The 18,053-nt window shown below is 37.6% G+C and overlaps 1 protein-coding gene across 1 annotated transcript; it reads right to left on the bottom strand.

The window, feature by feature from the left end:
* Nucleotides 1-226: 226 nt before the first annotated feature.
* LOC142089452 (uncharacterized) lies at nt 227-18,049 on the bottom strand. Its single transcript, XM_075166041.1, has 6 exons — nt 17,840-18,049; nt 14,680-14,765; nt 14,226-14,332; nt 13,433-13,546; nt 12,762-12,949; nt 227-1,032 (listed from the first exon to the last, which is right to left on the bottom strand). Exons 1-6 carry the CDS (start codon nt 18,047-18,049, stop codon nt 931-933), a joined length of 807 nt encoding a protein of 268 aa, XP_075022142.1. The 3' UTR covers nt 227-930.
* Between the last annotated feature and the right edge of the window lie 4 nt (nt 18,050-18,053).

Genomic DNA, 18,053 nt, shown 5'->3' with positions numbered 1-18,053 from the left:
TTTAAATTTTTAAATAAAAACTTATGTGGCAGTGCAGACCTGTCATATTTGCTTTTTGTAGTGTTCCTTTTCTTTTGTCTGAAGCATTTAGTAACTGGTATAAGTCGTATGTGACAAATGGCATTTTTCTTCTTACTGATGAATTCTTTCTTTTTGTCAACTGGAGCTGTGCAGAGGTGGGGAGAAGCATTTGCTTTTCAAATATACTTTCTTAAACAAGGTTGCATGTGCTCAATGGTTGCTTTAATTAAGTTGTTTTTAAATCTGAGGAATAGATTAATATAATTGAGACACATAGTTGTACTGAGGAACATTCTCACAGCATAACAATATTATGGGCAAACTTGTTGTTAAGTTAGTTGTAAAAGCCTGGTTTCTCAGTGTCCGTGATTCTGCACATGCAGGAAGATGATAGAGTGTATTAATCCAAAATGTTAAAATGTTGATGGAAAGTGCTAGAATGGTCTAAAATATGGTTAATGTAAGTGCAAGTTACCCACTTCGCTGTGAGCAGGTAAAGGTAGTGATTCTGGGAGCAGTTTAACAGTGTATTTACTGCTGACCAAACAGCTGCAAAGCTGTATTTTTCTAGTAATAGAAGTTGTTGGTTCCATTAACACTTTTTATTTAGTAAGAGCAGTTATTTTTACTGAATAAGGAAAAAGACTGACCACCTACCTTGGTCAAATTTATACATACTTTGATTTAGCTGTTATGAAGATCTGTAGTAATGACAATGAGCATAGAAATACTAGCGTCTGTAGGTATCTAAGCGAAGTCCTACAAAATTAGGATCCTTTTGCATTAAGCATGTGACAATTAAGCTATATGACATATTTGCTGCCCCACTGAATTAATGAACAAATAAAGAATGGTGAAATAAATTATTTTCCCATTGTTAGAGATGGGAATGGAGGCAGGGTGATTTGCTCAAGGTGTTACATGATGGCTGTAGCAGAGCTGGGAAACTGCACCTTGGTGTTCTGCATCCCAGCTTAAGTCCCAAATTGAGTTCTCCTGTGGCACTGATTCCTGGAGGAAAATAAGGAAAGAAAACACATGCCTCACTGTGAAGGTATCAAAATAATTAGAAACTGAAGAGTAAGTCAACTGACTTACTGTAAGTCAACTGACTGTATTTACTTGATTGCTATACTTGGCAAATGTCCCTAAGTTACCCCACATTTGCTTAAACATTGGATTGGGACATAGCTTTAGCCTGGAATACATCCCTTACAAGTGTATGCTCCTTCAGATACTGAATGTCCAAGTAGTACACAACCAACTTCTTTATCATCGTTGTCTTCATAAAAAAAAAAAAAAACAGCTTTACTTATTCAAGTATTTGTTTGGAAACATTCAGTGCCTTTGTTCCTATTTTTAGAGGTTTGGCTGGCTTGCTTCTCTTTCATGTCTTCCCATCTTCTATTAGTTCTTTTTCACAACCAATGCTTCCTGTTTACCAATGTTTTCTTCAGCTCGTGTTGTTGGGGATGTTGTTTTACAACTACGAGAGTTGTAAAGCATAGTTTGGAGAGACAAGCTCCATGTGGAAGATCAGAAAACATTCTGCTAAGCCATTTTATAGCATTTTCCAATGTACTTGGTATTCTCTCAAATCTATTTCTAGCATACAGAACAAAATCCAACTTTGATTTAAAACTAGACCAGCCTATAGTATAACTTGTAATGTCTTTTGTAATAGTAAGCCTATGAGTAGCATAATATGTTCTGAGAGAATTTTGGGAACCATGTTTGTAGCGTTGCCCTTTGTATGCCCTTTAGCAGCAATGTTACTCTGTCCATTCTGCAAAAATACTGTGCTAGTGCGTAGCTGCCCATAACAGACAGTTGTGTGCTGGAAAGGTGGTTATTACGTAAATGCTCTTGAAACTGGTTTACAGTTATAATGTATGCAGAGGAGCTAAATTACTCCTACGGTTTTCTTTCTTCATCTGTCTTTTTTGGTTTTGTTCTGTTCTGTTCCAGATTATACCCTCTGCTCCTTAAGTATAATGGCTACTAGTGCAAAGTCCATCCTGTGCATACAATCACCCAGGCAAATAACAAGATTGCAAGTAGGTTCTTGGAGTACCATGTACATATTGATGCAACTCTGTCCATGTTTATGACGTGGAAATATATCGTCTGTCTTTGAGCAAAGCCACAAACTGGAAGATTCTAGGGAAGGACTCTATAAATAATTTCTGGCTTGCTTAGCTCTTAAGTTTCGACAGTCATCTCTGCCTTCCAGAAGATTTCTTACACACTGTAAGTCAAGTTCTACATTTCAGCATTTACACCCAAAAAAGACCCAGGGCCTGCTTCTTGTGGAACCTAGGGCTACTTTTTATTTTTACATCTAGAGAAGAAGAGACTTAGCAATGCAACTCTTGCATTTTTGTAAAACAAAATCTGAAATCTGTAGCATATCTCTGGAAGGATGTTTGACTTGCTTTCTTTTATATAGGTTGCATTAACTTGGATTCTTGAAGTGGCTGATATAATGACCAGGGTGATGGGATAGAATGACCTCTCAGCATGTTAGTGGGTGATACCAAATTGAGGGGGAGTGGTTGATACACTGGAGGGCAGGGCTGCTGCTACTCAGATGGACCTAGTCAGACTGGAAAAATGAGCTGTTAGGGACCTCACGAAGTTCAGCAAAGGCAAATGCAAAGCCCTGCATGTGGGCTGGCATAACCCCATGCAGTAGGACAGGTGGAGAACTGACTGAATAGAGAGCACCTTTGTAGAAAAGGAGCTGGGGGTCATGGTGGACATGTTGAATGTGAGTCAACAGTGTGTTCTTGCAGGAAATATGTCCAGCTGCATACTGGGCTGAGTATAACTGGTAGGTTTGGAGGGAAGTGATTCTTCCTCTCTATTTGACACTTGTGAGACTATATCTGGAGTTGTGTGTCTCGTTTCAAGACAGGCATTCACATACTAAAGCAAGGCTAGTGAAGGCCACCGAACTGTTCAGGGAGCTGCAGCTCATGACACACAAGAAGAAGCTGAGAGAGCTGGATTTGCTCAGGTTTAAAGAAGATGATGGTAAGGGGAAGTCATACTGCTGTCTACCACTTCCTGATAGAAGGGTGTAGAACAGATGGAGCCAGATTCTTCCCAGAGGTGCACTAGAGCACAGGTTACAACATGGGAAATTCAATATAGGAAACAATTTTTTTAATTTTTTTTTTTTTTTACAAAGGACGGTCAAATACTGAAACAGTTGCCCAGAGAGGCTATGGTAATTCCATCCTTATAGATACTCATAACTCAACTGGACATGGGCCAAAGCAACCTGCTTTAATGGGACCTGCCTTGAGCAGAAAGTTGGGACTGCAGACTTGCAGAAATCCCTTACCACTTATCTGATTCTATGATTTTGTGATGTGATAGCAGATAGCTTCAAACTAGCACTTCCACCCTGCCAGGGAAAGAGATCCAATACCACTTTTCCTTTTGCCTAGAGGTTTTCATGAAACTATGCACTGCAGGCAGGGAAAGCAGTAGGCCTGTTCTACTGCAACAACAAATTCATTGATAATTCTTATTTCCATGTATCACCAACTAAGCTATGCAAATGCGCAAGGGAAAGCATCTGTACTGAATTCAAAGAGAGTTGAGACTTTGTTTGCCTACTTCTATTATCTAGACAGCTTTGTCATAAACAGAAGCAATGCCCTTTTCATAAAGACCTACTTTCCTACCATTTTAACACACTGTTCTGAAATTCCATTTCTATGCCTTTGTCCTTGTTGACCATTTCTGAATCTTCTTCCAGTTCTATTTTTACTGAGATGGGGCGGAAGCTGCAGAATTGTAAGCAGTATTCAAGGTGAAGATAGACCAGGGATTTACAGAGACACTGCAGATTACGTTCCACTAAGAGGGAAGGGACAGAGATGCACGTTTTACGACTTTGTGTAACTTTTCCTTTTAGTACATCTACTGGCTCTTTGTTGTCTCTAAATGTTTTACATGGCTTAAAAATAAAATGCAGATTTTTCTTACCTGTTTATTTGTTCACCTTTTATTATTTTGTTCTTCATCCTGTCAATGGTGCAACACCCTACTGGTCTGGTCTGCTTGTGTTACAGCTTTCTTTCACGACCTTTCTGTTCCTGATGTCTGCTTCCTCAGCTGTGAAGAGTTTTATGGCAATTGGATACTTGGCAGAGGATAAAACCCTTAAGTTATGTGTCCATCAAAGGAAAGGCGAGTAGAATGTAGCCCTTATCTGTTCCAGGCTAATCAGCACAAGAGCTGTCTATCTTTAAACAGCTTAAATGCCTTCCAGACTGCTTTGGGAACTGGGATGTTACTGAATGTATTGTTGAGAGACAAAAAAACCCTGGAACCCCTGAGGGATGGGGAACGTTGGGATTAGCTACAGAACTTACGAGCAGGAAAGAAGTGAAAACCAGAAATCTGGTATCTTAAGACATGTGGGATCAAAAAGGGGCTTGATAGTGCTGCAGAACTGACTACGTGTCACTTGTCAAGCAGGCTTTGGGTATCTTTCTTTGCTGTTGGATTGTTTCTTTGCTTTTGCTTTTGCAGGGTGGTTGGGATGAAGAGTAATTGAACCAGAGAACTGTCAGCACTAACATCATGATTTGCTATACCTGAAGTAAACCAGACACTTCCAAACCAGCCAAAAGATCTAATAGTCATTTGCCAAGGAGTACGCAGAGAGTGTAAGTGCACAACATGCGAGTCAATGTTCAGTAAAATGTTTGCTTAGCTGCTGTTGTTTTGCCACTAGCTGCTGTTTTGATTTCCAGTGAGAAGCGAGGACTCTCATCTCAATAGAAGAGTTTAAATGCATTCTCAAATCTGGGCCTTCATGACAAACATATTATTAAGTTTTCTATGTAGGCCTGTTTTCCACTGCATTTGGAAGGCAACAGATGCCATGGGTACTATATAATATAAACAATTTAGAACAATTTATATATCCTGTAATTATAAAGACTTAAGCTTATGCTTCTTTGCAGTATCAATTACTGGCTTAAGAATACTTTTTCCTAAAACTAAGAAAGAGTTTATGATTCTATAGGCTTTATATTCCCTTAAAAGTGATCAGTTATGGAGAAGGGAAGACATGTTCAGGACACTTAGGAGCAGAAGACTTTTAGACTCATTGTCAGAAAAAGCTAAGAAAACAGTTGAGTCTGAAGGTAGCTGCTGAAGTGAAGTCCCAGTACCTTGTAAATATGACAGTGCTTAGGGAAGATGATGATACTTAACTCTTACAGAGTTCACTGAATCTTCAAAGACATAAAGAAATGTTGCATAATTTCCATTGTACAAATTGAAAACTAGGACACCAATGGGTTTGGCAGTCTTAAGCCTTGGTCATTCTTTTTGGTTTTATTTTAATACAAGGAAGATGACCTGATCCAAATACATAAATTGCTTCCTTGGTTTAAAATAAAACAAATTCTTAATGGTGATACTGTATTTACTGAATTTTGTAGAGAAAAAGTTTTGTCTACAGGTCCTGTAACTAATAAAGTTCATCCCATCCTAGACACCTAGAGGTGCTGTATGCTTTAAAATAACATGTATGAAGAATCTTGTTCCTATGTATAAAGGAGAAAAAATTTTAACTGCATATGAGATGCCATTGTAAAATTAATACATCAAATGTCATGAACTACCCCGTTGTACTAACAGTGATGGAACTGTCATTCTCTTTGCATTTATTATACAGAATAAAGGAATTTGCTATACTGTGTGTAATAGGACTTGCTAACTGGCATCAGGCTGTGCAAGATAGCAAGAAAAAACACTGGAGCAAGGAATCAGTCATAATAAAGCTTTAAAAAGAATAGTTTTCTCTTCAACTGTTAGAGGTGTGAATCTTGCTAAATGGATTTAAATTCTTTAAAGCACTTACCCTAAAATATATATAGCATCAAGTCATAGGTGATCTCAAGAACCAGCAGTCAAAAGGTGACTAGTAACATTCTAGTTACTAGTAACTAGTAAAGGTGACTAGTTCATTCCTCTGAGGCCTTCTTTGGTAACTTCCTAGTTTCAAATTTATGTTGTAGCTTTTACTGATTAGCCTTTCAAAGTTTGCAGAAATAAACAGACATATTCCCAAACAGCCATTTTACAGTGATCATCAAACTCTCTCAGATGGCAAGTACTAAATATATTTTTACCTTTTTATTGTGTAAAACTTAGCACATTCTAATTGTGTCTCAGTTACTTCACTTAAGTATTTTCATTTAAATTATGTTGAATGGTAGAAATTTTGTCTAGCTTTGTTTTGTGACTATGGCACCCCAAAAAATAGGAATAATATGGTGCTGTGTACAAAATTTTATGCCCATCATATTCAGATTATCTTTTAAAATAAACAGCTTATGCATACTTGACATTTTTACTTCATAGAGCAAAACAGTACTGCATACACAGAGTATTCTGAATTTTATGTGTGGTCTGCACGTAAGATCTGCATACTTAAACTTAATGGTGATTTGATATTGCTGTGAGAATCCTAACCTTTTAATTTCCCAATTCTGTTTGGAATTCTTTAATGCCACATTAATGTTTTAATGTTGCTGTAGTTATTTCCTCTTTCAGAAAGAAGAAAAGATAAACCCTTATTAGTTTATGCACCATGTAATCCTTAGGAAGGATTTGTCAGGAACAGATAATCTTTGCTTGTTTCCAAGTCTTATTTAGAATGGAGAGTCAAGGGGAGGCATACCCAAACTTAATTACATAAGCAATTCTAATTAATATTTATTCTGTAAAATATTATCCTGAATTTTTGTTTATAATTTTTCTTTCTGATAGCCACCAAAGAAAATACCTGTATAGTATTTATTTTAAAAACCAGAAGTCAGTACTGTACATCACTTTTTCAAATCTACGGATGTTCAAGGATAATTCTGTGTTGAGATGCTGCTGAAAGTTAATTTTCTTCACTTCCAATCAAGTAGTATTTTTCATTTATTAATTTTTGTTGAAGCAACAAATACTTTGCCTATGGATGTGTGCGAACGTGTTTTGCATATGCATGCAATGAAGTAGAATTAAAATGTAAAGCAAAGTAATTAACTCTCGGTAATGACTTCATCGCTGATCCTAGGGAAGGGAATGCATCTTCCTTTGGACAGGAAAGAAGCACTAAATAATACAAGCACTAAACAATCACTTTCCTTCCTATAAAGAAAGAAATATTTTGTACCATAGCACATATATTGCATCCCCCCTTCAGTTTTCTGTAATCTGCGTAATTAGCTGATTACCCCACAACTGGAAGGACTGGAAGTAGGTGGGTCCTTTTATGATCATTATGACTGCAAGTTGAAGGAAGAGGAGGAGCTGCAGCAGTCCTAATTTTACTCAAAATACTGGACTTAGGAACCCATATGAGAACACTGAGCAGCACAATCCCTTAGAGAAGGGTCGCCATCGAAACAAGTGTAACTGCTTACTGGTAGGCTGCTTCTTTCAATTTTTTTCGGTCTTTGAATTTTGTTTTTCATCACTTTGTTTTGACCTCTGCCCATCACCTTTTCTTCTTTGGCTTCTTAAGTCACTGGTCATTTATTCAAAGAGTTGAAGGTCAGATCATCTCATCTGACTTGCATGTCATAGGCCCTGAAATTTCTTTTACCAACGCAAGTAATTTCTCTTTGAGCAAGGCATATTTTCTATCCACTTAAAGCATATAATTAAATTTGGAGTCACACAATTTTAGAAGATAAGGAACTTCCTGTTCTGTTAACAGAAGAACATCTTGTAAGGGGCCTGTGGCTGGAAAAAAGTTGAATCAAGAGTACGCACCAGAAGTAAAGATGGGACAGCCTAGTTAGGAGAGAGTTTATTTAAAACTGATTGACTTACAGTAAGATGGGATATGCACATTTGAAGTGGGTCATATTTTTATAGTAAAAATAAAATTTAATAAAGACAACCTTTTTTTCCTCAGCAAGAAAAACATGGTTTATTCATTAAAATACTTGTTAGAGGTAATAATTTGGGAAAGCCTTTGAGAAAAGGAAGGAATGGCAGTAAGTTCAATACTAAAATGTTTCAACTGACAGCCAGAGAAACTTCAGTCTTGAGAAAATGTAATAAAGTGTAAACAATATTTACTACAGGCTAGGTTCTGTCCTCAGTTAAACCAGTACATTCCTACTATCTCTAAAAGGTAACAAAGAAAAATATATGAAACTAACTAATACCCGAGATTCAGCAGTTTATAGAAGAAAGTACATTTTTATGTAAACAAATAATCACTGCAACAGCTGCATAGGTTTAAAAACTGAAAGCTCAATTTTACAAATTTAAACAATGAGACCCAGGATAACTGAAACTCTATACAAAATCAGTGGCAAGGTAGAGACATAAACTTAGAAGAGCCTAGCTGCTTGTCTTATTTTCTGTGCTTTTAAGTGTTCCAGTGCTGCTTATTCTATCAAGAATAAGAATGCTGTAGTTTTAAAGAGAGGCTGACATGCCTAAACTATATATATATAGAAAAACCTCAGAAGGCAGGCAACATTTCCTTTTAAAATAGCTTCTAACAATGACTTAGCATAATTATACATGCTCCAGACTGAGGTTTGGAAGAATGTTAATTCTCCTGTCAATTTAAAACCTCCTTTTGTATACAGCCAATGGGTGGGGTGCCATATTTTAGAATACAGCATTCAAGTTAGAAACCCAACCATCTAAGCTTTGTTTTGAGTCTGACACCACACGAGCTCAAAACTCAAATTTTGTGGAAGCACAACTGGTTAGAAACACAAAAATGGCTTTATAAAACAGACTAAAAGCGCATGAAATAAATGAAAAGTTGATCAGTGCAAAGGTATGAGAAACAGCAGGACTCTGCCTGTTGTAGCAACATCTACTTTAATGGCAGTGCAATTCTGTTGCAATTGCAATTATTTCCTAAAAACATTCCTCCATTACTTCATGGATCCTATATCCTGCCTTGTAATACCCACGTGGACTACGATTGCTGTGAAAGGTTTTGCTGCTCCATCAGTGCCATTATTTGTAATGGCCACTGTAAACTGCCTATTCATCTGGATTCTCCTCCATGCTTCAGAATTAGAACTCTATGAAACTAAGTATATTGTGTTAGTCCACTGTCATGGAACTCTCATCACTTCTGAAATTGCATATATTCATAGAAGTAATTTGTATATACCTAGATGCTTACAATACAGCACACAGCAGAAGTTATGTCAGCACTACTAAATTAGGCAGTGGTAGCACAGTAGTTTACACTTGCTTCCCAAAATTCTTAACCAGTATGCATACTGGGGAATACTGACTCTTTCAGATAAGAAGAAAATGCACTAACCTTATTTTTCCAGATATTAATTTCTTCAGAATAATTCCCTGTGGAATCACTAACTTCCAATGATTGTGTTGTTTATATAGCAACCTCACTGGTGAATCAATTAAATCCCTGATTTTAGGGTTATTTTAGAGTTATACTGGCTTGAATACCAAGATGCTGGACAGAGGGATGCAATGTATGAGTCCTTAAAGAAAATACTTTCGTAGGGTGTCTATGGCAGCATTCATAGAATCACAGAATGGTTGGAAGGGACCTTAAAGATCATCTAGTTCTAACTGCCATGGGCAGGGACACCTTTCACTAGATCAGGTTGCTCAAAGCCCCGTCCAACGCACTCTCATGCTTTTCTGCTCCACTTCTATGATTTCCTTAAAATGCTAATCTTTCTCGTTTGACAAACAACAATTAAAATACTGTTTTAAAATATTTTTCTTTTGATAGAATCTCGGTTATGAAGTATTCTGTTTTTTTTTTCTAATTTGAAGCAAAGAATCTGCTTCTCTCTAGAAGAGAGAGGTGGAAGGAAAACATAAGTTTCTAATATCTAGTTTTGACACATTTTTAAAGTTTCAGTTGCTGGCTAGATCACTTAGTGAAATGACATTGATGACGACTGATCTATACATTGCCAAAATATTTCTGTATCCATTTATAATTCTTAATACATAGCAGCATTACTTATCAGTAATTTCTGCAGTTTAAAAAAAAAAAAAAAGAAATTGCTATATTTATTTCTCCTGTTTGTATTTTAAGACAGTTTGTTGCTCAAAAAAAGTCAAGAATTGAAATGAAGATTGCCAGGAAGGAATAAAAGGTGAATTCTACAAGCAAGTTTTATCTGGAAAAGTAAGTGGTGGGGGGGGAGAGGGGGAAGACTCTTCTCTCCCCTGCTCTCTGAAGAAGTTGTATTTCAAATCCTGTATTTCAGTAGTGATTGTAAAGAAAACAAAAAAACCTCTCATCAGTTTGATGCTCAGCAATATCAAAACAGGAATAAGCAGAAATAAGCTAGATCGAATGCATCAGCTAACTTCTTTCTCCTTTGTTTTTCTGTCAAAACTATTTTCTTTAAAAGAACCTAGTCAAGTCTGGCCACTCCTTATTTAAAGTTTTATTTAAATTCAGTCAGAGTTTTTCAGTGTATATGTAATATTGTTAGTTTTGTAATGTGGCTTTTGTTTCACTACGTTTTAGGAGACAGACTATTAAAACTATTTTGTTTTTCAGTATGTTCTCCAACAAGAAGTAAAATGATATAACGCAAAAAGTAAACACTACTGTTAAGGACCTGAAACTCCAATTCCTTGGAAAGTGTCAGAGGTAAACCTGAAGAATTCCTTAAGTACGTTTTTATACTCTGTCAGCTTGAAAATACTTTGCCATTTTTACTACTGCTTATAAACCTGAGTTTTGGATGACTGCTTGACCTTTTGGAATAAGGATGACGGTTAAGATCAGCTGATGAATAACTGCTTATACTGTTTGCAGGAATTAAGGTATTGGTCTATAACTGAGCATTGTGATGGCTGGTTCTTTACGTGAAGGGCCTGAGCTTCCTCCATAGTATATGAAGAGAGTTAAGAATTCGTAAGAGCCAATATGATGATTGGGGACTTTCTATTTTAGCCACATGGATATGATTAAGCAAGGCAGAGAGGTGTAACATGTAGCCATTTTGACCTAAGACTGCAGGGAAGCAGACGCAGTGCTGATGTGTTAATAGATTTCAGGATATGAGAGATACAGTTTAGAGGCTTTGAAGGTATTTAACCTACTTAGCTCACCTACGAAAAGGATAATCTGATTGCCAGCTTAAAGAGGTTTGTAAGCAACTATTACCTCTACTCTTTATGTTGAAATTGTTAAAAGAATTAAGAGTGTCTCTTATTTAGTGACAGAGAAAGAAACATACACCAGCCACACTCTAGCTTGTGATTAGGATACCTGACTGCAAAAAGAGATAATCTGGCTTGATCTCTGCTTGTTTATGCACAGATCCCCTGCAAAACGTTCTTCAGAGACATCACTCCTGCTAAGAGCAATCTAACTGGCAAAGCGTGTGTCTATGTCAGCATTTTAGTTTGGCTCAGAAGTGAGCCAAATTGATTGTCCCCATGTACTGTGCTTTGGTTCATTTCATAGAGTCGTCTCAGAGCATGTGACCTGGATTCCTTTGGGGTAAAATGAGACAGGAAGGTGTGCTCCAACCACTACTTTCAACCCATGTGTTCAGACTAAAGCTATTCCAAAGTAAAACCCCTGAATGTGCATTCGTGCTGAGCATTTGATATCCACACAACTTTTGCTCTACAAATGGGCTTCTTTTGCACTAGTCTACTTGCTAAAGTAGACACGACAAGTATGTGCAAAGACAGCAGAGTCAGCATATACCTTGCTCAGAAATTTCCCTGGCCTCTCTTGGACAACTCTTACTAAATGTACTTTCCTAGAATTTACCCTAATTTGGCTTTTACATTATTAAGAGATCGAGACCTTCTAGATCTTGGCAAAGCAAAAAAAAAGTTGTTTTTTGATATTCTGGCAGGGAACCCTCCCTGGGTAGAGAGGTATTCTTCAGTTCTGCCTATGTTATTTGCTAAAACACCATTCTTTAACTGAGTTAGATCATAAACCACTGTTTTTCCCTCCCCCATCTTCTTTATGGGTAGATCTAAACCTCATCTATAACCTGTGATAGAAAAGAGATCAATTCACTTTACCCGTATTCCACCTTTTCAGTTACACTGGAATGCTCTAGCATTAAACATCTGTTTAGTTAACCTCTAGATATAAAGCCAAGTAAGGACAGGACTACTGAGGTGAAAAATCAAGATACTGAATCTAACAAAAACATGTAGCTCTAAAGTACAGCTACAACAAGCATTATATGTTGAATAAAACACTTCCTCAGATTCATGCTAACAGTGGATGCAGTGACATTCTCTGACTTCCAAAGGAAGTAATCAGACACACCTTACATTGTTAAATTAATCAGCGCAGCCACAGTTACAGAAAAGAAAATGATAAAATTAAGACCTGATGTAAACAGCTGAAGCTCATGATAATGGGTTAGCTAGTTACAACAGTGATGTAAATATTATATTAGCAAACAGGACAGAAAATAGGTGTAATTTTCCTCAGCCTAATCTGCAATGCTTGTTTATAACGTACAAATGAGTAAGACAAGAGTATAGAGAAAATGGAATTGAATAAAATAATCCAATAAATCAAGTGGGCATAGATTGCTACATTTAAACCTTCTTAACCACAATAAATAATAAGAAAAAATTATTTCTAAAGGGTAGGAAAAGTTCTGATATTCTTTTCTTTAGGGAAACTGTAAAGTTGTCATAATGTTAACAAAATGAAAATTAAAAGCTTCTCAGAAAGAAGAGAGTTGACAAATTAATACCTTCATGATGTGCTTTCCTTGAATCCCTGAAGTATCTTGATATATATAAATCGGTATTTCGTTTTCGAAGATACATTCTGCACTCTCAGAAAATGTCCTTAGCTCGCTGGACGTGAAGAGAGGTGCTGTGAGAACTGCCCACAGAACTGTCTGAACTTCAGACTGCTCGTTACCCTGGCCAAAATTACCTATAATCAGTTGGAATAGATCAGATATCATTAAATCAGTAATTGAAGCAATGTATATATGATTCCTATTGAAATACAGCCTTTATGTCCAGACAAGATACATTTGTCTGATCGTAAGAAATTTTGCAAATGTATGACTCCCTTAAGAAAATGATAAAGCACCTTAAAAAATTTACAGATCTTAAGGGTATGCAGCGTCAAGGCTCAGTAAGCTGGAAAACTGAAGTTAATCTACTGAGAGCTTACAGAGCAAAACTTTTATTTGTATCAGTCTCTCAAATTTATTTACTCTTTAGTATTTCTTGTCTGAATTAATACAAAATGCTCTACATCTTCCATTTCATTTTTAAATCACATTTTCAGAGCTCTCTGTGTGGCTCTGTAAATGAATATTTAATTTTCTAGTCCAGCAACAAGTTTTATTTGCATATTTTTACATATATTGGACAACTAACACTTAGAAAGGATATCTTAGCTAGGCACCTTGATTGTAACTACTGCATTTTTGGGACAGTGTGCTTGAAGAGTAGGTTTGGGTAGCTGTTCTAGAGGCACTTTCAGGTATGGTTTCATGTGGTTCCAGTTTTGCCACTCTTCCTGTTTAAATGTGCATGACAACATCAGGAGATAGTCTAAACTGTAATAGCACTGATGATAGTCTAACCAGCACGTCTCCTTTTTTCTTTTTCTTCCCCCTGCCAAAGCGAGGTGGTGCATTTTGATTTGTTTCCAAACATACTAAGAAAGGTCTGAGTAACTTAGATACCTTAGGGAGTAAAGCTAGCTGGGGAAAAAACCCTAGATCCATCTCCCACCTGCTCATTATAACCCTTAGTACTCTTAAGAGAAGGTTAAAAGCAGACACTGGCACTTCCCCTCCTCCTTTTTTTCTGGCTAACAGAAGATCTCTAACAGGTCACCCATTTTGAAAAATGGTTATCTTTTCTGTTCACATCCTCATTAGACCAGTCATCCATAACTTTGTCATACCGCAACATATTTTACTCATGATTATCCTCAGAGGCTATTCAGAGGCCTGAAGCTAATGCTCAGGATGGTGGCTGGCACTAGCAGATTTCAACTGGCCCCACTTAATACATTTGTTTTCTGTGTGCTAAAATATTGCACTGAAATTACTTAACTTTTTTTTAATTCAAGAAGTCCTTTCTAATTTTGAACCTTTTAACCTAAAAGAATTGTTACCTTTCTACTTTTTTGTTGGATTCGGGTCAGACATAAACTTCTAGCTACCCCCCAGGATTCAGGTCCTACAAACCGTGGGCCTGGCCACCACCCCAGCAAGCGCAGGAGTGGGGCTGATGCCCTCTGCTGGTCTCCTGGGTCGTGACTCCGCTGCTGTGGAAGGCAGAAAGTTCCCCTTCTCTTTAGTAAAATAATATTGAAGTTAGAGCGAGGCATTACGGAATTACTGTTTACTAGCTTTTAATTTTTGCTGCAGATTACGATTGAGACATTGAAACAAACCCAAGATACTCTCTATTGTATACTACTACTTAGTTTTTACGTAAAGGATATGACTGATGGATTTCTACACTAACTCCTATGCAAAAACCCATAGGCGTTTCACTGGCTTAAACAACTTCCAACAACGTTTTAACAAGCAAGAAATCTTAAATTAATTTTAAAAATGCTAAGTAGTTTCCTAAGGAAATTAAAAATGTTCATAGTTAACATCAGGCTCATATCATAAAAGTTACAGTTTAACTTGCCTTGTAGCTGTTCTCCAAATACTCTGCTGCCCCTCCACCACCGCCAATTTCTTAGCGATAGCAGAAATCACTTCTCTGCTAGGACACTACTACTGTATGCAATAAAACTATATCTGAAACATGGTTGTTAGAGTACCAAGTCACAAACACAGCTTTGTAACCTGCCATTTGTGTAGGAAGATATTGTTATGCTGTTTAGCTCAAGTCTAAGGGTAATTAAATAATAATATAGAGACGTTTAAGAAACAATAAACAAAAAAGTGAAAAAACCCCTACCCAAAAACTTTTTATTGCTACAGAGATAAGTGTTGTCTAGTATAGGATATTCTGTTCTTGCATGGCTTTCAAAAAAAGAGTATAGACTGATGTAGTTGCTGTTTTAAAAAAAAATTCATCTTATTTTCAAGGGTCAAGCCCATAAACAGTAACTGCTGGAAATGACAATGTACAATTTCATCAGCATTTGTAAAGGAGAAGCTTTTGCTGTTTCAGTAATGCAGTGAGTTACGGTTTTCAACAGCATGGTATGCACATGACAGAACAGATAAAATAACAGAGAGAGTGTAACTCGCATGCAATATTCAATATTTTATCACGGAGATATTAAGAATCCATCACTACCAACAAAAAAGCAGAAACAAAGCCTAAGACTGGCAATACCTTTAGCGGGAGTCCTCGTCATACGCTGGCCAGCTACAAAAATGTGCAATAGGTCTTCCTATTTTGGTCAGAGCAATGCTCACACATCTCTGGGTACCCTAAGCAAAAAGAAGGGTGTCAGGTAGTGGCAGAAAATAGAAAAATAATAGTGTGGGCACCCGAGAAAAACAAGCAAACAACCCAACTTTTGGGTTGGACTTTTAGAATGGATTACGTTAAACTATATTTTATCTACACATGATTATGTAAAATAAGGGGCATTACTTTGGTTAAGTCATTTGCCTTTGGAAGGCAATTGTTCATAATCTAATTTAGTTCAGTTTAATTCTGCAGGTTTCTCTTCTCATAAAGATATATGGCTTAACTGTTTCAATCTGGTTAATTCAGGTCAATATTCCTGAGCATGGCTTCATCAAAGGAGTTCTGTATTTCATACTGTTGTTTTGTATACAGCTCTATCTTGGTGAAGTATTTATAGAACTTATATATACATTCTTTGTTGTTGAATATTTCCTTTCTTAGTAGCTAAAACATATATTCATGTCTGACCAAAACTGACTGTTTTTACAGATGTTAAAAAAATACCTTTTTTTTGAAATTTCCTGTTTTAATTATTCAGGGAGATATATTTTTTTCCTTCCCAAAATACATGTGGAGTTGGAATAGCCATATATTCCATATGTAGTTATATTCCATAAACGCTGTTTAAGGAAAGAGAGCAATGTCATCATACATACATACATATATATACACACACATACACATATATATACACACATCTCATATATATATATGAGATAGAATTCTGGGCCTGGGAAAGAATCAAGGACTCTTTCAAAACAGCAAAACCAAAACAGTTTTGAAGGGAATACATTCTTGGAATTATCTCTGCACATAAATAACTTATTTACGTCAGAAATTCCAGTGAACTGTAATACTAATGTCAGAAAGTGTTGCATGATAAGGACTTCAGATGCTGCAGATAAAGGCATGCTCTGGAAAAACTTACTTGTTTTCCACTCATCTAAAACTATCATTCACAGCTACGTAACCCTCCTGATCAGTGAGCACATAATAAATATGGGCTCCAAAGCAATTTACTTTATAACATTTGAATTATAAAAATCAGACTGGTTTTGTTTTGTTTCCTCTCCAAAAATATTTTTAGACTTCAAGAGAAGTCCCTTTGCTTGTTTTATAAGCTTACTGTGGAAAAAAAAAATGTTTAAAAAGCTGGACACGTTTTTGAAAAAGGCGGCTGCATAAATGCCTTAATTTCCATTTTCTGTAAGTGTCAACTCTTCCTTAGCTCAAAATATCACTTTACTTAAACAAGGAAATTCATGAAGGATTTTTTAAGATCAACTACTCAATCATAAAATCATAAGATATTATCATAACTAAGATTAACAACAAGGAATACATCTACTTGTAAAGCAGTGGAAATGACAGAATATGTATTTTCTTCTGTCTTAATAGCTACTATGTAAAAAAAATCTATAATTTCGTGTTTTTCAGGCTGTAGCTTGGCCAAATCTGAAAGCAGACACAAATATAGCAAGCTTGGAAGATAAGATGAACCAGTGGTGGAGCAACAAGGGCATATTTCAGCGACTGGATCTTGGAGTGCAGTTTGGGTGTTTTTGGAATGCAGGACCCAGTTCTTCTGTTTAAACGCTTCATTGAATAACGGAACAACGTTTAATACAGATATGCTTCACCAAGTCAGGGAACCTTCCATCAGCGTAACTTCACCTGATAAACTACTAACTGGCTCTATTCCTTTCAGTCTCAATTAATGGTAGTATAATTTGTACACTATATTTGTTAAAACCTGGAAGGCTTTTCTTTATACAGTTCTACCATACACACCACTTCAGTGTCTCTAATGTTTTTTATCAAGTTATTTGTGAGGACATCTGTACGAGACCGGTCAGCTGCCATTACTAATGCTACTGGAAAAAAGGAGCCAGTATTATTAGAACATCAATTATGTCCACTGTAAGAGAGGGAAAAAACCCTCGCATTTGAGAGAGGATGCAAGGTATCTGCAATTCAGCAACCCCCTGGGCAGGGTACGAGTGCCAGCAGAAGCTGTACACCTGCCTGTCACCAAGGCACTGCCGCGATCAGCCGCTGCTGCTGCGGAGAAAGTAACGACAAAACAACGTTCCTTAAGCCTCCTGCTTACTCATGTTTTATTATTTGTCAGAAGAGTTTTCACAGACGTATTCTGTGAGTTCCAACATAAAAAGTCAAAAGACACAAGTTCCCGGGCTCATAAGTACTCATCCCAGGCAGGTGACAGAGAAAACCTCGGGTCGTGCCGGTGCATGGGAATGGAGGAAGCCGTACGCCGCAGGGCAGCGCCCAGGCTGCCGTTCCCAGAATGAGCGCCGTTCCCGCCGGGCTCTCACGCCCGCCGGCTCGCTCCGCGGCCGTTTCAACGCGGCTGACGGCGCAGCGCCCAACACCGATCCTCGGGGTGACGCTCACTTACTGCCGCCTCTCCCGCGCCCGATCCCGGCGAGACGAAGGCCGTTAGCGAATCCCGGAGGGCACCGTCCCGTCCCGCCCCGCCCCGCCCCGCCCGGACACCGGCGGCGGCACGGCCACCTCGCCCGCCCTCACAGGCGGCGGCCGCTCCGGGCGCATGCGCACCGGAGCACGCGCACAGCGGGAGGAGCGGCGCCGCGCCAGTCCGGAGCATGCGC

Source organism: Calonectris borealis, chromosome 16 (genome assembly GCF_964195595.1).
Source record: "Calonectris borealis chromosome 16, bCalBor7.hap1.2, whole genome shotgun sequence".
Lineage (NCBI taxonomy): Eukaryota > Metazoa > Chordata > Aves > Procellariiformes > Procellariidae > Calonectris > Calonectris borealis.
Note: the sequence above shows the minus strand (reverse complement) of the source record. Positions and strands in the feature narration are given on the sequence as shown.

Excerpts from the sequence above, each read along its gene's own strand:
- LOC142089452 (XM_075166041.1), bottom strand. The coding sequence starts at position 18,049 with ATGCTCCGGACTGGCGCGGCGCCGCTCCTCCCGCTGTGCGCGTGCTCC. Across the intron at positions 14,333-14,679 it reads ATTTGGAGAACAGCTACAAG|AGAAGGGGAACTTTCTGCCT; the intron begins GCAAGTTAAACT and ends ATTTTACTAAAG. Across the intron at positions 1,033-12,761 it reads AAGGAAAGCACATCATGAAG|GAATCAGTGCCACAGGAGAA; the intron begins GTATTAATTTGT and ends ATTTTCCTCCAG.